The 25,141-nt window shown below is 45.7% G+C and overlaps 1 protein-coding gene across 3 annotated transcripts; it reads left to right on the top strand.

The window, feature by feature from the left end:
* The first annotated feature begins 336 nt into the window (after positions 1-336).
* Positions 337-24,789, top strand: SLC22A4 (solute carrier family 22 member 4). 3 transcript variants are annotated; one of them, XM_048320121.1, is made up of 10 exons: positions 337-802; positions 6,868-6,971; positions 8,611-8,765; positions 12,420-12,543; positions 14,481-14,607; positions 16,522-16,622; positions 17,603-17,817; positions 18,472-18,654; positions 21,064-21,199; positions 22,327-24,789. In XM_048320121.1, the coding sequence occupies exons 1-10, from the start codon at positions 410-412 to the stop codon at positions 22,400-22,402; spliced, it is 1,614 nt and encodes a 537-aa protein (XP_048176078.1). In that variant the 5' UTR covers positions 337-409; the 3' UTR covers positions 22,403-24,789. The 3 variants fall into 3 exon arrangements, with proteins under 3 accessions (XP_048176078.1, XP_048176077.1, XP_048176079.1); XM_048320120.1 differs by having other exon boundaries at positions 338-802; positions 12,372-12,543; XM_048320122.1 differs by lacking the exons at positions 8,611-8,765; positions 12,420-12,543 and having other exon boundaries at positions 338-802.
* Positions 24,790-25,141: the final 352 nt, after the last annotated feature.

Below are 25,141 nucleotides of genomic sequence, written 5' to 3' on the forward strand. Positions count from 1 at the left end.
GGGCGGTGGGACTATCGCCGCGCTCCCACCGGGCGCTGATCTCGCACCGGCAGCTGCTGCCGAGGCAGCCGCCCCGTCTCGTCCTGTCGGTACCGGCACCGCCCGGTCCGCTCCGGCTGCGGCTGCCCAGGGAAATAAATGGAAAAAACCGGGACACGCCTCCTACGGAAAGCTCCGGAGCCGGCGGCGGGGCAGAAGCGATGGCCGGGGGAAGGCTCCAGGGATGCCGCGGGGAGGCGGGGCCGGCAGAGCCCGGGGCTGGCGCAGAGCCCCCACTCTCCTCCGGCCGGGACCGACGGGACAGACGCACCGCCCTGCGGGGGCTGGGCCGGGCGGGGGCGGAGCTGCCCGTACCGCCTCCGCGGAGCGCGCAGACCCCGCGGGAGGCACGCGGAGCTTCGCGCTCGTCATGCGCGACTACGATGCTGCCACCGCCTTCCTGGGCGAGTGGGGCCGCTTCCAGCGCCTCGTCTTCTTTCTGCTCAGCGCCAGCATCATTCCCAATGGCTTCAACGGGATGTCGGTTGTGTTCCTGGCCGGCACCCCCGAGCACCGGTGCGTCGTGCCCCGCGGGGCCAACCTGAGCGGCGAGTGGCGCAACGCCAGCATCCCGCTGGAGCTGCGGGGCGGGCAGGAGGCGCCGAGCCGCTGCCGCCGCTACCGCCTGGCCGCGCTCGCCAACTTCTCGGCGCTGGGGCTGCGACCCGGCTCCGACGTAGAGCTGGAGGCAGTGGAGCAGGAGCCGTGCCTGGACGGCTGGGAGTACAGCCGCGATGTCTATCGCTCCACCATCGTCACCGAGGTGCGCGGCCGCGGGAGCGGCAGCTCCTACCCCGGGCTCTGCTGGGGCCGGGGCATGTCATTCTGCCTGGGGGGCGGCGAACAGGGAGCAGGAACCAGCGGGTGAAGTGCCTGTGGGAAAGGGTCCGGGTGGGCACGATGCTGCGAGGAGCGGGAGGGATGCGAGATGTAGGGTTTGCCAAAGGAGCTGCCCACCTTCGCCATCCCAGCTGTGTTTTCCAGCTTGTTTTACTCGAAGACAGGTTTGTGTGGAGGGGGAGGCAGAGGCTGAAAATAGAAGCCCGGTAGTTTCCTCCTGCCACACGCTGACCATCCCGGTAAATTTTCTATGCGGTAGAATTGCTCGTTCTCAGTGCGGCGTTGAATGGGGACATGGACACGTTCAGGTAAACACACACCCAGCCTGGCTGGAGCTAGGGCACAGTGGACCCTCGCTGGCCCCGCACCCTGGAATGCCATTGGCTTCCGTGGCCATCAGCGCTGGGATTGGTGCGAGGCAGGTGCCGTGGTCACTCCCAGGCTGTCCGGTCAGTTTGTAAGGCTCTGCAGTGGCATCATTTGTACAGAGTGTCATGTGGGAACATCAGCGGTGCCGGGTCATGTAAGCACTTGTTTGGGTCTTCTAGCCGTGCCATGGTGTGGTCGCCGGGACGTGCTGTTCTGTAAAGCTGGCACGGAGTGTCAAACTCCGTTAGAGAAGGAAAATTATTCCTCTGAAGCTGTAAGAGTGCTGCTGCTGTTCTGCGTTGTGTAAGGGGTTTCAGGGAATAACAGGCTCACCCTCATCCCAGGCAATGGCAGCTGGCATGCTCCGCGGTCCTTCAGCTGAGCGTGCCCTAGGTAGCCAAGGGCCACCCTCCTCATGCACTAATGGCTCACCCTCGGGGTTCATGGCAGGGAATGGGTGTGGAACCCTCCTCACAAGTCCCTGTGACTCAGCAGCAACATCTGCCACCAAAAAAACATCAATGGATGGCACAGCCAGGAAAGGTTCTGATGATGAGGCGAGGAGTCTGTGCCCTGAGGACACAGGAAGAAGGTCTGTGCTTGGGGTGTGCAGACATGGGCTCAGCCACATGCCAGGCAGGCAGGATGTGGGCAGGGGATGTCAGTCTCCTGTTACCTGCTCAAAGGGAAGTCACTGGCACACGTGACACTTGCCATTTGTGCTGACAGTTGTACTCAGTCGCTGGAGATCCCTTACAATATCAAATCAAGGCAGGGGTGCATGGAAAGCTTGCCCTGCTCCTGTCCATGGGCAAACTGAAGCAGCAGCCTGTGCTGCCCACTTTCCCGGCTGTGACCCATGGGCTGGCGCAGCTGCGTGGTGGGAGCCTGGTGGCCACTGCTGGCACAGTCAATGCCACTCTCACTGCCAGAGGGAGGTCAGTTTATCCTGGGGTGTCTATGAACTTGTCATCTCTGTTTTGGAGTCAGTGCTTGCTCTGCGAGAATGAAGCAAAAGGAGGAGAAATGTGATTCTTCTTAATGAACAGTAAATAATTTATGTTGGCAGATGCCAAATAGAGCATTCTGTGCAGGATTCGGATGGGATGCAGCAGTGGGGTTTGCCATTGGGCCTGGGGCATGCCAGAGAGGCAATAGCACATTCAGAGATGGAAACCAAGTGCCAGGTTCCCATCTGTAAACCAGATGGAAAAGAAGGATACTTGTTTTGTTTCAAAATTGTCATAGACATTTGGAAAAAATGCAGAATTTGGTTTCAAAACAAGGAAAACAGGCACTGTTGAAATGCTGGAAAGAGGCAGTTTAGATAAATTTGAGATGCTTATTTTTGTATCCAACATTTTTCTCTGTATTAGGAAAGACAAGCCAGGACATGCCATCAGAAGAGCTCAGTGAAGAAACAGCTTCAGTTCACAAACTCAGTTGAAGAGCAGAACTTGATGGTATAAGATTAAGCACTGGAGACTTTATTTGATCTGTTCAGTTGCATTAAATCCTGTTGTTATTGCTGCTTGAAGGGAAGTGGGAAATGCCAGCTCAGCACCTTGTGTTACTTGGTCTATGAGGACATGCTGAACTCTGGGAACAGAGAATCCCAGACTGGGTCATTTGCATGGTCTTAAAATGGAGATGATGGGGAAAAGTGGATGTGTCCACAGGTGATCATCAGGCCAGGATGATATAAGAAAGGGGCTGTAAGTATGATGGTGAGCAAGTGGAAATGTGAGTCATTGTGGGGTCAAGAGTGATCCCTTGGCTGAGATGAAGAGGCTGCAGGGTTTCCTTTTCCTCTTGGCAGGCTCCTGGGGTCTATTACATTGGTATTCTTTTCTGGAACTTAATCTACTTCTCTTTTACTTCCAGATAATGATGCTCAGATCAAACATGAATTAGAGGCTCAAGGACAAGCACCAGTTTTGCCCTTAGGAGCAGGCATTAGGTTAGTTCCCTTGAGGGAGGTTGCCACCCAACACCACTCCCTGGGGACACACTGAGCTGCCCTCCACCACTGGGGTATGGCATGTACCCCAGACACCACTTCGAGGCCCCTGCCAAGGGCAGAGTGAGTGTCAGAGGCTCTACTGGGGCTACTGGTCTGTCACCTGTGTCACCCTGCTCAGTCCCTGTCCCAGCCCTGGCACTGATGTTAGTGAAGGCAGAAACCAGAAGCTTTTGGGGCTAGCAGAAGCAAGAGACTGGATAGGAATTGCTGAGGTTTGAAGGCATCTGAAGGCCTTTTCTGTTCTGTTATGGCTCTTTCCATCAGTGGAGATCAGCCCTACCCAGCCCTGGAAGCCCACCCTGTGCTCGGGCATGGAGGTGCCTGTGCTTGTCACTTGTGCACTGAGCAGAGCTGGTCTCATTGCTGGCCGTGGTTCCCAGAGAGCAGGATGGGGCCATCTGTGAATAATTAACACTTCTTGAGTTATTCATCGTCAGCTTTACTCTTGGAAACAAGTTCAGATTTTCCCTGGTTTGCAGATCCACCCATTTACACAAGGCTCCACTAGTGTTTTCTCCTCTGATGTGAATAGGTTGTACTCAGGATGTTAATTAGTGATTTCTGATTGGCGGGGGGGGGCGGGGGGGGGGGGCGTACTTTGGGCAGTCAGGGCACCTTCTACAGCAATTTCAGTTTTTCAGAAAGCCTGTCCATCTACCAGCAGCACGCAGCAGAATTGGCTCTACCAGTAGCTGGGACCTTGTCAGAAAGGGTTGTAGGGATTTGATGGGAATAAAAGTGATTTAAAACAGTGTTCTTGAGCAGCTCCTATTCCTAGCATTCAGAGGCCTTGCTTGGAATCTTACATGAACTTTGCTCCCCAGTCTGCTTTGCCAGGGACATTACAGAATTACTTATTTTCTGGTTAATGTATAATTAGCCCAGTAGAGACAGTTTGGAAGTTGTAGCTGTAGGCAGTTAAGCTGTGGCTGGGCTGTAGCTCCTGTAGTCATGGTGTGCTTGGTGCTGTCTATGATGGATGCAGCCTCTGAGGAAGGGGTCAAATAAGCTACATTTCACTTTTCCCTATACACTGAAGCACTAGTGAAACCTTACCATGTTGATATGTGCTTGATCACTCTGCAGTGCCATGGCATGAGCCTCAGTCAGAGCGAGTGCCTGTGGGGATGGGAGGTTGCAATCTGGGAGATGAGGTGTACCTGTAGAGTAGGGCTGTATTGCTCAGGTACCATGTGGTATTGGAGCTAAAATAGGTGGATTGTTCACTCAGCAGCTTCAGGTATACTTAAAGTTAGATGGATTTGATGTATTTGTGTGTTTTCTGGTCAAATGCAGTGAGTTCCTGTACACAGTAACCCCTCTTTGGACAGCCAGCTGCTGTGTGCTGTTTACCACATCCCCCAAATCTTAAAGACTTGACCCTGTACAGTGAATTTTTGCTGGGTGTGCAATATGTCATGGAGCGAACACCTGGATAGGAGGCATTTGGCACCAAGGAGGCAATGCAGTTTCATGGGCAAGTTATTATTTAGCTGGGTTTATTTTACAGCCAAAGTGCCTTTGGCACCACGGAGATATTTTGAAAACACTGATCCTTAACCTCGAGCAACTCAAGTCTGAAGGTCCGGGACCAGGCGCCGTGCTGGTGGCCCCAGGCCAGGGTGCTCAGCACCCAGATAATTAACAATAGTTTGTATCAGGTGCAAATTCTGCCACACTGTTAGTCAACAGCTTTCCCCAAGTGGGGAAAGGGAGGTGCAGCAGGACGTGGTGAAAGACCTCTGCAGTGTACTTCTAATGCCATGGTTTTTGTAGCTGAATTTTGCTTTGTTTTAAATACTGGACTTGATTTCCACCAACCTTCTTTACAGGAATCTGATTTCTTTGACAAGTGAAGCAGATCCCTGCATCTGTTTTTCACAATTAGCATCCTTGAACGTACCAGAGCCCCACTGACCCACATGCTAACCTCCACCTTCTCAAACACAGTGCAGATAAGCGCAGATGTGTGCCCAGACAGGCCCAAACTTCATCACCTCTCCGTTCCCAGAAGGGAAGAGAAAATACCTTACAGAAAATGCCGCCATAGGGTTCTTTTTGTTCTTAATCAGATTTAAGTCTTGGAAGCACGTTTTAGTAAGTCTCCTTGCTCCTGCATTGAAGACATGTGTGCTCCTAAGGAAGAGGCATGGGCTGTGTTTTTAACCTCAACTTATTTTTCTGTCATGTAGCTGGTGTTACTTTGCAGGCTGGCAAAGGGCAGAAGTACTTGACTCCCCTCTGCTGGCAGCATACTTCTGCCTGAACATAGGCATTGATTGCCTCTCTTTCCTAAATTACAGTCTAAAGCAAACTGCATCAAACCTTCCCCCTTGTTTTGGGGTTTGCCTGCCTGTTCTGCAGCAGCAGTGAAGCTCAGCCACCAATCCACCAGTGGTTCGTTTTTGGCAGGATTTGTGGTGCCATCAGACAGCACCTGGGTGTCTCTGTAACACAAGAGTTGCTTCTTGTTACCTGCAGCTGAGTGAGGAGCCTGAGCAGCTCTGAGGGCAGGTTTCTGCTCCATCACCAAGCCTTTGCCTGTGCTTGGCCTGTGCATTCTTCAAGCAGAGGGTGACTGCTTTTGCAAGCGACGGCCCCACTCTCTGATAGCATGGATGATTATTAAAATTATGCCATACTTTGATCTGTGATCTAATTAACTTACCATTGTGGTAGAATTATCTGATCTGAGAGTGACATATTTGAAGCCTCTCCCTAAGTGTTCCTGGCAGGCATGCCTTAACCAGGAGATTAGTCACCAGGAAGGGAGCAAGCCTTGGCAGAGACATGCTCAGCTGTAACTTCAGTGGACAGAGGCTCATGATGCCATTTTTATTTTTTTTTAAACCTTGTCTGAGGTTATGAGTAGTTTTAGGTGGAAGTTTCCACACTGGCTACTGTCCTAAGTCTGCAGTCCCAGCCAGCTGCAGTCATGAGGCTGTGAGTGATGGGTGGCAAGTCAGTGGTGCAGGTTGTGGGGTGGAACAGAATTTGATAATATGTGAGTGCAAGAAAAGATATTTCATTCTGTGTGTCTTCTTACATATGTTTTGTCAGTGCCAGAATTTATAGAGATGCAGCACGTTTTGTGCTGGCAGAGGTAAACTGGAAACTGTCCTTAGCTGGGACGGTTCTTTACCCTTCTCCATTGCTCTGTTTCACTGGTGGGAGCATCTTGGACCACAGGGAGCCAGGTCCAGGGGTCTGGTGTGTATGTTATGGGAGGATTGTGCTGGAAACAGGTCCAGGGCAGTACCTGAGCTGCACACACAGGTTCCCATCAGGTTTGGTTTTGCTGGCTACTCATCCCCTTCAGAGGCAATGGGGCTGTCAGACAGCTGCTGGTGTTTTGGCCTCATGGAGTTGCCTTGGGGAGGCAGTCACTTTCCCTTCTTTTTCCTGTGCTTTAAGCAGGATGTTCCAACAGTGACCTTGACTAAGAAAACAGTGGCAGTGATAGGTGAAAGTGTGGATATGGGGAAAGAGAATTCCATTGCATGGAAATTTGTGTGTCTCCAACCAGCAGCTCCTGTGCTGGATGAGGCTCGGCACAGCACTGGGGCTGTATCTGAGCACAGGCCTTTCTCTTGCAGTGGAACCTGGTGTGTGAGGACGACTGGAAAGCCCCACTGACCACCTCCCTCTTCTTCGTGGGGGTTCTCATCGGCTCCTTCATCTCGGGGCAGCTCTCAGACAGGTAATGTCATGGACAGAGCAGGGCAGACCTGGGGCCACAGCTGGTGCATTTGTTTTTAAGACACAAAAGGAATGAAATGGCTGATACTCTGAGTTCTGATCAAAATTATGTAACTGGCCTGGCTTCTTCCAAAAATCCCATCTTGGTCTATCCCAGGTGAAGGATTTCTGTCTTTTGGGCACTTCAGAGCCCGGGGACTGATCTCCAAAACGAACCCATGTGGCTGCTTTGCAGATTCATGCAATGGATTTCCCTTCACAACCCAGTTCCTATTTGTTTCTTTATCCAGCCTTTTGAGTAGTTTAAAAGATGCTGGGTTTTGTTGCACATTAACTGATAATCCCTTGTTAGAGCTGCAAGATAGAAATTTGCCCTTTGAATGGACTCTCTGCATAGGATAGAGGGTTTGCTATATGGTAGGATAGAGTAAGGATATATGAAAGCAAGGAAAAAAGATAACCTGAAAATGGATAGCAATTGTCATAGCATCTCACTAAGTAGATATAAAATGTAAAAAAAAAATCCTTACAGACATTTGATAATTGTCTCAGCAGTGTTGAGGTTTTGGCCTTACAAGTATTGAATGTAGAATATTCCCTCTACAAGTCCCTGCTCCCCTCTCCCTACAGCCCTGAGCCCTACTCTTATGTGATCTCTGATCCTGCTTTGACTGCTGTCTGAGAATGAGGATGTCATAAGGTAGCAGGAGTCCTCTGGGTGCTTATCAGAGGGGTTTCAAAACTCACTGGGAGTCTTAATCCTAAAGCCTCCAGCATTAAATTCCATGTGATCTGAATTTAATCTCCTGACTCCTGCCCCAGTGCAGAAGTCAGTTGGTGTTACTGTTTGAAAGGGAGATGAGATAATCACTAAATCCCAGTGGTGCCATTTGCGCAGTGGGAGCATTTGAGGAACTGTGTTTGCCCTGGTGGCAGCACAGCCACTGAGAGCCTGGCTCATGTCTTCCTGCATGAGCTTCCTTGGATTATTTGGGGGTTTTGTCAGGAAAAGGGGTATGATCTGAACCTGTACCTGAGCAATTTCCCCGTGTCTGCTACAGAAGCCTTTCTCAAGGGTTGCTGCAGGCAGCAGGTGGTGCAGCCCATGCAGCATCTGTGCCCACAGGTATGAAAACCCATACATGAACTTGTTCTGCCTCTCCAGGACAACATGCCATGTAATCCTAATGCAGAGAAACAGGTGAGGGAAAGGGTGCAGTATGTGTGGCAACTCGGACTGAAACCAATTGACAAAGCTATTTAACACATTAAGGATAATGGTGTTGCAAAGTATAGATGCCAGTAGCCTAAAAGCCATCATTTCCTAACTTTCAGGTGTGTGGCTTGCAGCCTGCATGTGTCTCCCTATTGTACTGTTGCCTAGTCTCCTTAATCTCTGTCTAGTGCATCCCTGAAGTTTCTGCTCATGGCTTTTCTTCTCTGTTTGTCTCGTGGGTCTTGGAAATTTTAATATTTTTTAGTGCATATGAAAATAATAAAATTCTTTAAGATGAACAGAACTTCAGGTTGTGCTAAGATGCATCACTTGAGGTTGAATATTTGTTCTGCCTTGTGCCCTCCTACATAGCCCCCACCATAAATACATGCTATTTCAGTAATAATCTTTTTCTTTACCAAAGGTTTGGCAGGAAGAATATCCTTTTTTTGACAATGGCTGTGCAGACTGGCTTCAGCTTCCTCCAGATCTTTTCCACCAGCTGGGAGATGTTCACAGTGCTCTTTCTCATTGTGGGGATGGGACAGATCTCTAACTACGTGGTGGCCTTCATTTTGGGTATGAATATGTTTGCATTAGATTAAATGTTTGCTTAAGGTACTGTTACTTTTTTCCCCTCTGAACCTGGATCATTTAATTACACAGTGGTAAAATCTTCACTGGTAAAATTCCTACTTTAGGCCAGTATAATTTTTTTTTCTCTGTGATTCTTCAAGCCTGTACTTTCTATAGGTTTAGAGAAAAAGAGAGCAGGAAGAGTCTAAATAGACATCAATTTCATTCCTCCTTGGAGAAGACATTCAAGACAGCATTCAGGGTTTAGCAGTACCAGCAGGTCTGAGATAGAGAAGGCATTTGGGTTCATCCCTGCCTCCCTCTGCACCCTTTGCAGAGAGCTCAGTGCATACCTGAGTGCAAAGCCTTGGAGCAAACCAGCATTTCCAGGCACAATGAGTGCCAGGGGGACCAGAGCAGAGGAGCTGGGTGGGTGCCATTAGCCAAAAAGTCATTGCTCTCAGTGTTGAGATCAGTGATAAAGTCCTAAGTTTTAGAGGCTAAGGTTTGTTTTCTTTTCTATGGGGAGTGTAGGAAAAAAGACGCAGCAGCTGCATGGCTACAGTTGCTGCCTGGGGACCCTGCAGGGAACGAGGCACCCCATGGGGAAGGGGACCCCACAGAGGCTCCCACTAGGCATGGGGGTTTCAGGAAAGGCAAATGCATGGGCAGATTATGGGGACGAGTGATGCAGGTCTCAGGGGGGAAACTGGGATTTTCAAGAGTGGTCTTTAACACATACATATATTTATGACTGTCTTTAAACCCCTGGTGTCAGCATTACAATTTGTAGATCGTAATGTGAGCTAGACCAAAATTGTATATTAATAGTTAATACTGGTCTTTCCTACCCCATGAGGCTTTAACAGGGAAAAAAATAGTTCAGAAGAGCATAATATGAAGTCAGTGCTATGAAGAGGACACAGCATTGTGTCCCCAAGCAGTCATGAGTCACTGCTGCTGTGGCAGGGAGGATTAAGGTCAGGCTGTCAGCAGGGAGATCCCTTGTTGCCATCACCATTGTCACTGTTCCTGCCATTGCTGTCGCCATTGCTGTCACCACTGCCACTGCTCCCACTGTCCTGGTAGTTTAATTCTTGTGTGGAGCTGATGGAGCAGGAACAAATGCCTGCCATGGGAAGGCTGGGAGGTACAGCACTGGATAAAGCTCAAAATCCTTATGGAAACATGGGTGTTGTGTTGTACAGAGGTGCAGGTTCTGATTGGGCAGGAATTTAGTTCCCAACTCCCCTGGGAATGTAAGGGCACAGCTGGATGTGGATTGAGATGCTGCCTCAGTGCTCAGCAGAAGCAAAGCTGGAAGGGAGGGCCAGAAACACCCCACTGGGCAAATGGTCCTACTGTTGAGCAGGGTCTGGGTCTCTCCAGGTATCATTAGGCTTGTTTAATTGCTTAGCTGTTGTTTGCTGGCCCTCACCCTATTGTGTTGTCTCTTCTGCCATCCTCTTCTTTGTAGAGTTGTCACAGCAGCAATGGATCCCAGGGAGCAGAGAGTCAGATGCCTGGGGCACTTGCCAGCAGTGCTGGCCATTCCCCAGCAGTCTTGAGGCTGGTTCTAAGGGCAGGATTAATCTAAACTAATTTAGACATTAGCTTCCTCATTTAAGTGAGCCATTGACTGTCATGGGTAAGGAGGGAGGTACCTACGGAGGGTGGTTCTTCCCACCCTACACTCCATAGCCAGCATGTCCCCATAAGCACTGTGACTTCTGCCTGTGGCAAGGGAAACCCAGGAGCTTCCAGGAAGCTGCGCGTGATAGAGGTGCTGAATAGGAGAATATACCCATAAAAAGAAAAGTGACTCCTTAAGAAAGCCCATCCTGATTACAGGATGTGCTGGAGATGCTCCTGTTCTTTCATCCAAGAGCAGGCAGGGCTGACCTGTGCTTGGGAGGGGAGCAGTGGCACCTATAAAGGCCCTGTTGATCCTGGCCATGCTGCAGCCCTGGCACCCTCCATCCCCAAGAGCAGTGGTTTTTTTTTTCCAAGTTCAGCGCAGGTTCCTCTTCTCATTCAAACTTGAAACATCCAAACCTGCGTTGCCTCACAATGTGTAGCTCAGACCCTCTTTCAGCATCCTTAGTCACCCAAGCTCATGCTGCCCTTTGCACTATTGCCCACCTTCATGGGAGTAGTTCCCTCCTGAGCTGTTGGTGAACTTCTGTAGTCAATGTTAGGGTTTTTTCAACCACATGCTGTGAAATTTCTTTCTTAGCTTTAGGCCTCAGTTGTTTTCTGTGCTCAAAACTGTTGTGTTCAGGTTCTAGGACTGTAAAACACTACAGAGGTTTGTGAAGGCATGTTGGTATTGTCCAAGAACTGTTACTCCATGGCTAAGAGAATGAGGGTAGAGGAAAGGCAGGAGACAAGGGAATTGTAGATGAAAGATGTCATTTCATATTGGCTTTGAATTGGCACAAATTATAATGTAACATTTAACAGGCATAAACCAATCTTTCAAGTATCAGACCTCTCCCAAGAAAGCCCCTCTAAACAAGAGCAAGTCAAGAGGAAGATGGTATCATTTATCCCCACACACTCATTTTAGCCTAGCAAATTCTTATTTTCAGGGTTTTTTACTGTGACTTTATTCAGTTACTCCAGGTTTCTGAAATGGGAATTCATGTAACTATCAAATAGTAGGAGGGTTTTCCAGTCTTGGGTGTTTTTTCCATCTTCTCTGCAATAATAAATGTTGGCGTTCTTGCCATGATACACAACCCAAGTACGCTCTCCACACTTAGTGACTCTCCTGTTCACTCAGTGTCGTTTGTGTTTTAATTGAATATCAAACTGTGGCAGTTACGGCCCTTGCAGTGTTCCTAATGTGAAGGAGAGCTCTGTAGACCAGGGGCTGAGAGCTCAAGGAGAAGTGAGGTGGGCCTGATGGCATCACTGGATTCTATTAAGCAGTGGCTGGGTGTTTTATTGTAAAAGAATTTAGCTGCTCTTGAAGGCTTAGAACAATCTCAGTTTTTATTACTCAATATTAGGTTGCTGCATGGTGCAGTGGCTGTAGGATGCTTTCCCTGAGTGCTGCCTGGCTACTGGTACAGTAACATTGCTAGAGGATGGCATCTTCCCTGGTTCTGTCCTTCAGCCCATGATGTGCCAATCCAACATTCCAACCTTTCTTCTCTTCCAAAAAATAGGTGGGAAATTTGTTCCCACCTCACCTCACTGTAAATTCACATCCTTCCATCCCACGTCAGTCTGCTGTGCTCAGACCTTTGCTCTTCCAGAAGTGCCCAGCAGTGAATTGCATCTTAAATCGTGATGGGTTAAGTGGGGGAGCAGGCTGTGTCCTAGGTGAGTGTGTGGGGGAGGCTTCTGGGAAGTCTGCTGACCATCCCCCATGCCTGTCCTTATCTGCCTCTGCCAATGCATTAATCAAAGCAAACAGAAGTAGCTTCTTTATCTGAAGGTTCCCAATACTCCCAGCAGCTTTTCTGTAGAGGCGGGTCTGTGCTGTGCTGCTCTTTCAAGATTGTTTAGCTTATTTTTCTGTTCGTAAATGCAATAAAGTATTTAGTCATGCTTGAAAATAAAGAGTTAAAATGCTAATCCAACCTCCCTTGTTTTAAACAGGCACAGAAATTCTTGGCAAATCAGTTCGTATTCTATTCTCTACATTAGGAGTTTGCATATTTTTTGCAATTGGCTACATGTTGCTGCCACTGTTTGCTTACTTCATCAGAGACTGGCGGATGCTGCTGCTGGCGCTCACTGTCCCGGGGCTGTTCTGCATCCCGCTCTGGTGGTGAGTCCATGCCAAGGCCACACTTCCCACCTCCCCTCCCACCTGATGCTCTTCATGCTAGGTTCTGGGTAATGGCAGGAGGTCAGGGAGGAGGGGCACTTTTCTCTTCACCATGTGAGACGGCTTTGCCTTGAGGGAGCATTTTTTATGTGGTTTTTCTTGCCAGTTTTAAGTCGAGTAAGTACCTGGAGAGCCTTTTGTGTGTGCTGTCTGTGTGCTTGAAGCCCTGCTCTTTTTAGCTGGACCAAAGCACTGAAGAAGGGCAGATAGCCCTGTTCTGTTGCTGCCTTGGGCATCTGCTGTGTTCTGAAGGGACAGGTGTTTGAAAATAAGAAAGGAAAAGCAAGGTATCACTCACACTCTTAAAATAAGGATAATTCACAACAGGAAGAGTTCTTTCATATTATTTAGGGAACTCCTTTTTTCTTGCTATCTTGAAAAAGTTATACCTATAAGTGAGCAATTAGCATCTTTATAACAGTTAAGTGATTTAGACACACTCTTCCATAGTCTGAAAGACCTCCTGCATGTCCCAGTCTTGTTAGAAACATCTGCTGATGGTATATTGGTTAGTTGGGGTTTTTTTAACCATAGTCTTCAAACCAAACCTTTAAAATGGTTTTCAGCTCCACCTCTACTGTCATTGGATTTTAAAGACATTCTGATTCTGTTTAAGGGTCAGTTTGTTTATTTAACTTGATGTGTTTCAAACTCCTTCATCACAGCAGCATTTCCCTCTGTACCAAGCGGCTGTTCTTTGGGGAGGCTGGTTTTGGGTAGGAGCCTGTCACATGTCTGCTATAGAACAGGCACTGTGAGGCACAGGAAATTTGTCCCCAAGGCATGACTTCAGAGTCCTGCTTTGAAATCTGTGGAATGGGAATTCCCAGGCCTTTTAAAAGCTTACACTTAAAAATGCCAAAAACTTCCTCTGATGGCACTTTGTCTCGGGTCGATGTCGGGGTAGATGGGGACCAAGGTGAACTGGCAAAGCTCTGCCAAGGCAGGTTGGTGTTAGCTGGCGTTTGGGCATGTGGACCCACTGCTTCCACGGGCCATGTGATGTGTACGTCCCTCTGCTCTGTGCCATTCTTGCTCTTTTACTCATTTCCCTTCCAAATTCTCCAGAAGGTTCCCAGCATTGTCTCTGCAGTCTCAAGATCCTCAGCTTTCCCAGTAAGAAGAGTGGTAGAGGCAGCTCATCTTACAGAAAGTCCCATTAGTGATTAATGATCAGATATAAATCATCTGATGTTTGAAATTATTGGCCTGGCTTTGAGTCAGTCCTTAGGGTTCATCAGAAAACAAGGTCTGACTTGCTTTTTTCCAAGGAGAGGAAAAAGTGCTGCTGGCTAAAGGGAGCAAGGTGGCATCTGTTAAGACCAAAGGATTTAAGTAAGGAAAGTTAAAGTTTTCTGTCCTGTGTTTGGTGTTAGTTCACTCAACATGTGCCTGTAATTGATTAGAAAATGTCATCAACTCTGCAAGGGGACACTGGCCCCTGCCCTCTGCCTGGGAGAATCTGCCTCAGAGCTGTGGTAATATGGTGAGGTTTGTATATAAGGTTCCTAGGACACAGAACCTTTAAATACACCCTGTGCATATTTGAAGCATTTCTACGTTGTGTGCAGTTTCCTAAGAATATTTTTTGATTGACACTGGCTAAGCTACCCCCATCCTTTCTGTCTATCTGGTGACATCTGGTAGACATCAATTATTCCTTAAAAAAAAACCCACTGAGGACAAAGCATCTCCTTTAGCATGAGAATAAAACAGTCCCATATATTTGAATTACCTTGCCCGCATGCTTCTGTGCTGTCTCCTGCTCCAAGCAATCTGTGAGATCTGAGTGTAACTCATAGACACAATAAATATGTTATAAATAACTTTTTACTTTTGGGAAAGCACTGAGTCATTTATTCTGAAACTTATTACAGGATCATTCCTGAGTCTCCTCGGTGGCTGATCTCCCAGGGAAGATACAAGGAGGCAGAAGCTATTATCCAAAAGGCTGCAAAAATAAATGGCATTCCAGCCCCGTCTGTGCTTTTCGGTACTGCAGAGGTATGTTTCATATATCCTGGTACTTTACCTTGCTGGCACTTCCCCATTTGGCTAGTTGACTTGTTGGGAAATGCCAGCAGAGACCTAGTTTGCACCAGCAGCTCTTGGGCTGGCAGTGACTGTTGGTCTGCAGTAAGCGCTGGGTTAGTGAGATCAAAGTAGAGCCCAGAGAGAGGCTTTATTGGTTTGCTTTTTACGTAAAATTCTCTTCCTCAGCAGTGGTTTGTTGTGGTTTTCAAAGCAAGGGTGACCCAGATTGCTTCATCCTTTTGGCACTGCAAAGATCCAAGGAAAATGTGTTTGTGCCCATTTCAGTTTGGTGCATTATTAGTGGTTTGCAGCTGAGCAACAGCCCTTTGCAGGGGGGCTGTGTAGGGGACCCTAAATCAGCACCCACGTGAGCTGGGGCTGCGTGGAGCCTGAGGGACTCTTCAGGTTGCACAGACCAGCCAAAGCACCTGAGTGCTACAAGGGGGCTTGAAAACCACGACGTGAATGAAGACGGTGAAGAACATGAAGCTCCCCTTCAAAATTGTGTTTTTCTTGTATTTCATAACTATTGGTTAAGAAAGTCTAGTGCAAACCTGGCAGCCCAGCAGGGAGCAGTATAGCCACAGTGGGATGGCTGGTTCGTCTGCTCATCTCCCCCTCTGCTGGCTCTGCCCTCACTGGAGCACCTCCCAAAGAGGCACATTTTTCTTGTGCAGACTCTTCCAGCCTTGCATTGTCAATGACCATGTGTATGCAGGTTAGATCTTCCTTTACTGCCTTATACTGGCACCTCAGTTTTGTGTCTCCTGATAGAGCAGAAAGCAAAGCACTATGTGCTCCTCTGCAGTGTCTGCGAGTTACCCCTCCCCTGGGCAGGATCTGTCACTTGACTGTCACATTTTGCCTGAAGATCTCTTTCCCAAGTGGGAGTTTTGGTGTAAATTGAAGTGCATGTTCCAATTATGGGAAGCTCATTCTGCACCAGCCATGGAAAAGCACTTCCCTTACTTCACAGCCAGGCCTCAGATGTCTTTCAAACTGGACATGACTTTTTTGGGTTGCAGCATTTTCATTCCTGCATATTTTCTTAAATCAAGGAGACACCTGCTTAGTGGAAATTTTGTGTGCCAAAGCGTCTGTCCAAAAAAGCCTGGGGATGATGTCTGCATGCTAAGTCTCATGTTGGAAGTATTTTTCAAACATTACTAGAAAGACATTCCTTGGAAACCATCATCTATTCCTAGGAAAGGCTATCTCCTGGATAGTCCTGTAGGGAGAACCAGGGTGGTTTGTTCTTTTGGCCTGGGGGAAGCCTGGCCACAAGTGCTGGCTTTGCCCTAGCAAAGGCAAAATGTGCAGGCAGGAAGGCACCCTAACTCCACCCAAAAGATTCCTGCTTCAAGCCTCAAACTAGACTCTTCATCTCCAATCTGAGGTGGTGGATGCTCCTATGATGTGCCCTGGCTACCTCACCAACCTCTCTCATCCGTTCCTCTCCCTGTCAGGGTGCTGGCAGGCAGCAAAACTGGATTATTTCCTACATTTATTTCACATCACTTACGAAGGTTGAAGAGAGTTGAATGGACAGTGCACAGAATGGACAGAAAAATGCCTTTGGTAATGAGGTTACTTCTGCAAGTACTGTGTGAGATCCTTAAGGAAACATTAACTTGTCTGTGTGGTCAGCTGGTACTCCTTTCTAATTAGTCATCGTGGTGCAATGGAAACTCGCATGAATACAGTTGGTAGCAGAGATAAGTCCCACCTAAGGACCGCGCTCCCTGGTGCAGAAGTGGCCCTTGGGCTGACTAGTTATCCCCTGATAGTCATAACTTCGTAACTGCCCAGACTGTGGGTAGCAGCGGTTGTTTTGCTCTTAGGTGTGTGGGAATTTTTTTGGTTTTGTTTTCCTTTTTCCTTCAGATGCAGGATTCGAAGCCTCAGCAGCAGCAGAAGGCTATCCTTCTGGACCTGTTTCGAACCCGAAACATTGCAACTATTACTATTATGTCATTACTTTTGTGGTAAGGAAATGTGTATTCCTACAGTACCCAGGCAATAGAACAGTTTCTGATTTGAGGGCACATGCCACAGGTTTAGATGATAAGTCTGAGCCTCGGAGCCCAGCTCCAATGGTCCTTGGCTGGTACATGGCCCTCAGTGTCCTCGCACCCACATTAATATGGGTGATTAATATGAATATGGAGACAGTAGCCTTGACTCAGATGTAAAATAGTTAGAAAACTATATGTAACAACTTGTGTATTTTGAAGTAGATTGCTTTTTTTTTTTTTCAAATGCTTCCATCTCTGTAATCTCTATTTGAAGAGAAATGTTCGTCTTGAAGCAAAGGCAGCAACTCAGTAACATAACAAGAGCCAGACCCATGGCCAGCATTTTTGTTCTCTTTCTGTACTGTGCCCATCTCAGTGAGATCCTGCTCCCTGCCTGGGCAGCCACGAGAAATGAGGACCCAATAATGCCATATAGACAAACCAGGACCCTTTTCTGTCCATATTACCCTCAGCAGAAAGGAACTGGCTAGCACACTTGGCATGCCATAGTAAGGCACTCCTGAGATTTGAAACCTGAACATCCAGCTCTCTGTGAACATTAAATAAGATGTAATGGAACTGCTGAGGGTGGGAGATCCTGACACTGGCTACAAGTAGGAATGTAGTTGGCTTGGGAAGCTTGCAAGAGTTTCATTGTGTCATTGAGACCATTGCAGTGAAAAGCCTTTGTGAATGACTTCCACAAAGCTTTTTACTTGGTGTAGTGTATGCAGGAAGGACAGAGAAATCTGAGGTGTCTTCAAGCTGCTGTGGATATGATCACTGAATGGGATGACAGAAAGATGGGGTTGCCACTGAGACTTTTTTAAGCCATAATACCTGTGGCGGTGCTTTGCAAAATCCTATTTTTGTAACAACATCTGAGGCAACACTGGAGGCGTTCAGAGACTGCTGTTTCTGGAATAATTTGGTTTTATTGCTTTTCTCAGGTTTTTCACATCAGTTGGTTACTTTGGCCTGTCCCTGAGCACTCCAGACTGGCATGGAAATGCCTATGTCAACTGTTTCCTCTCAGCTGTTATTGAAGTTCCAGCTTATGTGATCGCCTGGCTTCTCCTCCGCTCCCTCCCACGGCGCTACTCCTTATCTGGCACCTTTTTTTTAGGTGGAAGTGTTGTCCTCTTCATTCAGCTGGTTCCTGCAGGTACAAAATTAAATGTGTGACTTAAGTATATGAAATACCCAAAATATTTTATGGTACTGTGTAATAGTTCTGCAAAATTACTGGAAACCAGGATCAAATTTAGAATTTGAGGCTGAGTTATGCTGATCCTTTGCAGCCTTAGTTTTTTGTATTGCATATGCATATGCTGAGTCACACTTGACTCTCATTTATTGTGTCAAATTATTGAGCTTTATATAGTTCAGGGAACCAGCTTCTAAAATGAGAGCCAAAAGCGTACTGTGATTTATCTGGTTGTGCTTTCAGGCTACAAAAACCTGCATCCAGATTTCACTGTGTGTAAATCTTCATAGGATTTTGTGAAAAAGGGGTGGGTTCAAGCTTGTAGTTTATTGCTGCATAACCCAGAGTTTTGTTCCATTTCAAAAACACTGTTTTACATGAAGACAACCAAAATCTGAAAAATACAAAATAACCTGAGCATTATGCTCAGTGGGGAATTTGGAGTCATCTAGGGATGGGGTTAATACTTTGTATAATTAAAAAAAACTAAAGCACCAAACTCACAACCTTTAGGAAAAACACAGCAATACAGTCTTTTGGATGTAGAAGTAATACAAGTAATAAGCACAGGGTGTTGTTTATTCACCTTGATTTTATTTTTTTCTCCTCCAGAACTTAATGTCCTCTCTGTTGGACTGGTGATGCTTGGGAAGTTTGGCATCACAGCTGCATTTTCAATGCTTTATGTCTACAATGTGGAGCTGTACCCAACAGTAGTGCGAAACATGGCAGTCGGAGCGACTTCCACAGCCTCCAGGCTGGGCAGCATCATTGCTCCTTACTTTGTTTACCTGGGTGAGATATCTTGTCTTTCTTGCCTTGCGCCACACAACTGCCCAGAGAAGTTGTCTGAGCTTCTGCAGTGCAGGCTCAGCTTTAAGTCCCTTCACTTGTTGTCTTTTCAGTCCCTTCTCTCAGCTTGGGTGTGAGTTCACTGTCACACATGGTAGAAATTAAGTGGAGCTCCCTGGACTTCCCAGAATGATCAGGCACTTCATTCCTTTGGGGACCATTCATATATCACTGAAGTGGGTTAGAGCTGGCCCAGTACAATGATGATGTTTATAAACTACAAATGGAGTGGCTGGTATGATAATCACATTTTGTTATGCCAGTTAGTTTCCCAGGATTGTGTGACAAGAAGTGGTCTTGAAAGTAAGGAAAGGTAACAGTAGGAAATTCATTGCATGATACTGTCCCTGTGCATCCCGAGATGGGTATGCTGGGAGATAAACCAGGTGGGAATCCAAACATTCCCAGGATTCGTGCTCTCTAAAGTAATACATGGAAAACATAGAGGTTAAGTAGCATGAAAGTGTGTTTACTTGAAGTGATTTTTTTTAAAAACTTTTTTTAGTTTCTAAGCCAGTCACCTCAGCATTCATTCATTTTGCTTTTCCTTATTGCTTGATATTTCTGTAAGCAGAGTTATTGATTTCCTCATAGACTTTTTTTGACACTCAATGCCATCACATTCTGAGTGCGGCACATATATTAACTGACAAATATTGTTTGGTTTGGTTTTTTGTTTAATACATGAAAATGTTCCTCATGTTGCAGACAGGAAAGAGTGATAGAGATCAGGGGACTAAGGGTGGGAGTATCTGTGAATACCTACTGTTCAGTCTGGGGTGCTCAATCTCCTCTTTCTTTCATTCACACGATTTATTTCCTTCTGCCATCACTGGACGCGTCTCAACTCTCTCTGCCCCTAACGAGTCTTGCTTCCTGCTGAGATCTTTGATACAACATGAGCATGACTTTTCTGGCTCTGGCAGAACATTGCTGATGTACTGCTGAGGGGTTAGTGCTGATTCTCCATGCCAGGAAAGGGGAGAGGAGATGACTATCTGTAACTAATCAGGGTTGATTCACGCTTGCATTCCAGTGTAACTGGAACACAATGTACCAAAAAATGATGAAAATACCTTGTCTTAGTTTCATACTTGTACAGTCCAAATGTAAAGTAAAAGGGTCAGCAGGACTGTTGACTCTCCTTAAGGCCTTCAGTCTCCATTGCAGCACTAAGAGAGAAATGTATACAAAATAAGATTTTTACTGATTGTTTTTTGTGGGTTTGTGGGGATTTTTTCTCCCACGTATCCATAGGCTCAGTCTTTAAGAAATCTTGTTCCAGACATCAAAATTGTTTCTTAAACTTTAAGAGGTTTCAGGAGAAACTTGTCAGCTGCTGCTATTTGCTACAGCTAAATTAGGACCTTGCAGTTCATCCGGCTCAAAAACACAGAAGAGATCAGATCAAAATTTCATCTCTGTGAGACATAGCCAGAGGTCCTCTCTTTAATCTGAGTTTATTCCATACATTATAAAGCATATTGCTCTATCTCAACTATAAAATAAAGCTGTCAAATCCAGTTTGGTACTTTCTCTATCTTCAATACTTTAATTCCCTTTTCTGAAAGACCTTTTCATTGCTGTGCTGTTGTGACTAGAGGATCTTGCATCCTGCCTGAACGGTTGTGTGCCAGCTTTGGCTGCTGGCGGAGGCAGCTGCCTTCAAGTCCAAAATAATGTTCTGAGTAGACCAAGGTCAGAGCCTCATGTGCGTCTCGGGAAGCCTGATGTTCTCTCCCTTTGCAATAAAGAAGGCATTAAAGCATTTCCCCATTAATGAGCTGTTAGTCTGTAACTGAGCTGTTCAGCTGACTTAGTCTCTTCTCTTCTTTTGCATCAGTCCAGCAAGATACACGATCTCAGGCAGTGATGAGTGCTTCATTGCTTACAAGCAATTTTATTCCCTCATATTGTACTATTTAACAGAGGATTTGGTTCTTGATGACAGTGTGGCACTGAAGACTCCAGCAGAGCTATTGCCTTGCAAAGATGTTGATTATCCCAGTTGAAAATGTAAAAGAAAAAAAACCCAAACAAATAAACAAACAAAAAACCCAAACAAACCAAAAAAAAGCAACCCAAACTTGTAGCTGCTATACAAACATGGGGGTTGGCGTAAAATTATGGTAGGCGCGGCTATCCAAGAGCACATGTTGAAGCTTTAAAATTTGACTGCTGGCAGGTAATAGATGTGACTCAGCTTTGGATTCACCTTTGATATTGATGAATCTTCCAGCTAATTATTCCAAATTAATTCTGCATTACAGCAATGTCTGGAATATGAATTTTACATGTGGGTTTGTCAGTTGTGGACATTAAGTACTGTTGGAATATTCTGTGTTCTGCCAGGTGCCTACAACAGATTCCTACCATATATCCTGATGGGAAGCCTGACTGTGCTGATTGGGATCATTACCCTGTTTCTCCCAGAGAGCTACGGCAATCCACTGCCTGAGAGCTTTGAGCAGATGCTGAAGGTGAAATGGTAAGGCAGCTTTCATTCATCCTGTGCTTCACAGGAATTCAGAACACAATCGGGAAACATGTTTCTTCAGGTCCACTGCAAAACTTCAAAGCTTTCAAAGAGCCCTTCAGATTGTTTTCTTTAGGGTTGTTAATTTGACAGACAGTGACATCATACAATTTCTCCAGAATGTCTGAACCTGAGAGCTGATGTGTGCTGGCAAAGCAAGGCTGACCTTCAGCCTTTTGAGGCTGTTGCTTCAGATCTCCAAACACTTTCCATCCTATTATATCATTCACTCTCCTTAACTCTTTATTTAAACTATTCCTTTAAACTATTTATTTAGTAGGATTATATGCATTATGAGACTTTATTCTTCCAGTGTAAGTTCTTTAGGTACTTTTCAAAATTAAATGCAAGATTTCAACATTCTAGCCTCTTTCTGGGCAGCCAGAGACTGGCCAGGACAGCTTTTCCTCTGGTTTATATGATTTAGCTGTAAGCAATGACAGTTCTCTTCCCCACCAACATTTCTATTTAGGGTACCCTGAGCAAACATTTCTGCTCAAATCTATGCATATCCACTACAGTGTGAGAGCAGCAGAGGAAAACTGAATTAACCAAAGAGCAGCTGCACAGCCACCATTCAGCTCAGTGAGAACTGGTGTTAGAACAGAATTTGCCCCTGTAAGCAATAATGGCTTGAAAAAGCCAGAATTCCCTGTATTATCTGTCATTATGCTTTCAGAATAAGAAAAATTCCTAGGCCAGGTTCCTTGAGAAAGGACATGTTGCTCTTTATCACAGTTAGGGATTTCTTACATGTCTGACCTGTGGCTTTTCAGCTTTGCAGTTGACAAACTGTAGCTAGAAATCCTAAAGTCAAACCAGATTCCCCTCGGAGGCTTCTTGCATCAGGAGCCTGAAGTAACTGAATTATAGTTGCTGAATGACATTCAAGATCCAAGCGTTGTTTGCTGCACTGCTGCTGCCATCCAGCAAGGCACACTGTACAGAGCATTAGATTTCATCTAATGTTGATATTAGCAGTGTAACATGGTTGTTGTAGTGGTGCTTATAGGAGAGAGAAGTGTCTGATGACACTCTGGAAAATGTTCTCTAGTTCTCAGTCTCTTACTTGCTTTCAGTTTCAGAAACGGGCAACAAACCATTGGCATTAGGAGTTCCAAGGAGAGTCCTAGAAGTCTGATAACACCTTTGTGAAGAAGGACACACCTCTCAGAGGGGCTGAAAGAAGAACAAGATCATCTCAAAATGCATTTTCTGCCAGAGGAAAATGAACAAAACCCAACAGCTACTGCACCATAGTTGTTATCTATCCCCTGTGCTATTGTCCTCAAATTACATAGTTTACTGACAAGATGCTGTCTATTCCTGTAGGACTTTTAGTCTGTAATTCAATGTCCTGATTCCTGGGTTTGTCAGCAAACACAGGTCCCCATTGAGAAACGGGGGTCTGCCTGTGCTAAACACAAGTCAAGCAGTAAGCTAGAAGTGAGCATTAGGAATAATACAGCAGTGACTGGAGACACTCAGGTACTCAATGAAAGCTGCTGAAAGGAAAAAAAAACCCAAACATAATGCTGGTGATTTTTCTCACTTTGTGTGTTACTGGAGGAAGGGGAACTGGATGTCTGCCTTTCAAAACCTGAAAGAAAGATCCTGTCCTCCTGTGAAATCTGTGACCAAAGCCCATAGACTTAAGTGGAGTCAGAATTCATTCATGGCAGAGTAGGCATAGACTTCATTGTAAGGACATGGGTTTTAAACATCCGAGTGGCTTTAGATGTCACTTGCTTTTCCCAGGACCTGGGATCCCCCTGTTCCTGTAAAAGCTACTGCTTTTTTGTAAAGCCTGAGCCCACCCAAAACCCTTGGCTTTGTGAATCTTCAGTGTCTTTGGGGTACGGGGGAAATCTTGAGCACTGGGTAAGGACTATAATTTGCTGACTTTCTGGTGGGCCACACCCACTTTCAATAGAAAAGTGAGCTGTACCAAGTCAGTGATCCTGTCCAAACGTGCCATGCAGTTTTAGCTTTCAGGTTTTATAAGCATTTCATTAGATCTCCTGAGGTGTTGTTTTTTCTTTTTCCCGAAGTATTTAATTTCTCCTTTGAATATATACTACTTCGTTCTACGCCTTCAGAGAACACTCATGGCAGTTTCAAAAGCTTTCGCAAAACTTTTGTACTATTTACAAACTTAAAGGTGATTTGATGCTCACAAAAATCTGATATTCTGTACTGGATATGTTCACCTGCAGTTATTAAAAATTCAAAAGGACTAATTTGGGACCACAGGGGTTTTTTTTAAAAAAAACCCCAAACACCAACAAAACCAGTGTTTTGTTTTTCATATCCTACAGATTATGTATGTTTGGGTTTGTTGGGTTTTTTTTAAGTTTGGCAAAACTAGATTGGATGAAGATAAATGTAGAGCTTAGAGTTGTGCTACTACTGTTTTATGAACACTACGTCGTTTGAAGACAGTAATTCCTTTTATTTTTGTATTTATTGGCTGTATGTGCACTTCTTGGTCACATAAAGTCTATCAGACCCGGTAGACTGATTTTTATCCTCTATAAATAACAATGAGCCCTGATTCACCTTCTATAAGGGCCAACAAAAGCACTGTGTCTCATCTCTAATGCATGAGTTCAGGGTAGGTTGTCTTGTGCTGGCCCTTGGCACAAGAATGAGGCTCTCCCTGAAGTTCAAGCACAAATATTAAGCTTTATAACAAATGCAAGGAACTTGTGCAATTAACTCAAGCTGCTTTTGGGAGTGGAAATACTATTTTCAATTTCCTGCAGTTACATTTTTGCCATAAATGTAACATGGCATGAGGGAACCGTTGTCCTGTGACTCCTGATCTTCTCATCCCTTCTCAGTCAATTTCTCTACTAACAGCAGTATTTAATCTTGTTTTTACTTTTACAGAGTTAATCTAAAGAATGACTGTTTAGAGGTAACTACATTTCTCAAGAAAGCCTTTTCATCAGCACAGGACAGGTTTGAGGACTTGGGTTGAATGTAGGAGGCCATATTTTTATGAAGATTTTTATTTTGAGACTTATTTTATGTGATTGTGGGCTTGGGTATTTCTAAAAGGTAAATATTTTTGTACTCTTGAGCCTTTCAGTATCTTAAAACCTGTTTTTCCTTTTTTAAATAACAAAAAGTGTCATGTTTTTTAAAATACCATGTTTCAACCAGTCTCATTTTTCTTATTTAAACCATTGATCTCGAGCTAGCATCATGTTTTAGTATTTTTTGCAGCAGATTTAATAATCTTTCAGAGGAGTGGAATGTCTTTCTTAAAGTATGTGATGTTGTTATAAGGCCTTATGGTGTCTGAGTGTAGTGGAAATGAGGGAAGCCCCAGCTGGATTGTTCTCACTGATGCAAGGGCCATCACGCTGTGCCTCATCTGTCACCTCTGTCACCTTTACTGGGTTCTCTCTGTGCAACCTTTGATCCTCAGCTGGCTTACTGGATCTGCTAATGCCTATATGAACCTGTAGTAACTGTCAGTCATTGACCTCTGTCTTCATTGTAATAAAAATGTGCACTGGCATTGTTTCACCTGCTTCCTGTCTGGGTTCTCCTAATTGAAGAGCAAGTCTCCCAACTTAAACACTTGGTGCCAAGAAGTTTAAATAAATAAATAAATAAATAAATAAAGGTATTTAGCATGGATCAGGTATGAAAATAAAATTCTAAAATAAGCTCTTCCACCAATACATTCTTCCACACAGGAAGATTATGATGGTGTGGTACAGTTTTTCTGACTTTTCACGTGGTTCAATCCTGATCCTGCAAATCCCTGGAAGCTCACCCTGGCCAGACTCAAGGATGATTTTGTAATTTAACTCCTATTATGTCATTCATTTTCTACTTTTGAGTTTTTTCACAGCTGTGTGATTCCAACCCAGGATAAAA

The sequence above is a fragment of the Corvus hawaiiensis genome, chromosome 15 (genome assembly GCF_020740725.1).
Source record: "Corvus hawaiiensis isolate bCorHaw1 chromosome 15, bCorHaw1.pri.cur, whole genome shotgun sequence".
Lineage (NCBI taxonomy): Eukaryota > Metazoa > Chordata > Aves > Passeriformes > Corvidae > Corvus > Corvus hawaiiensis.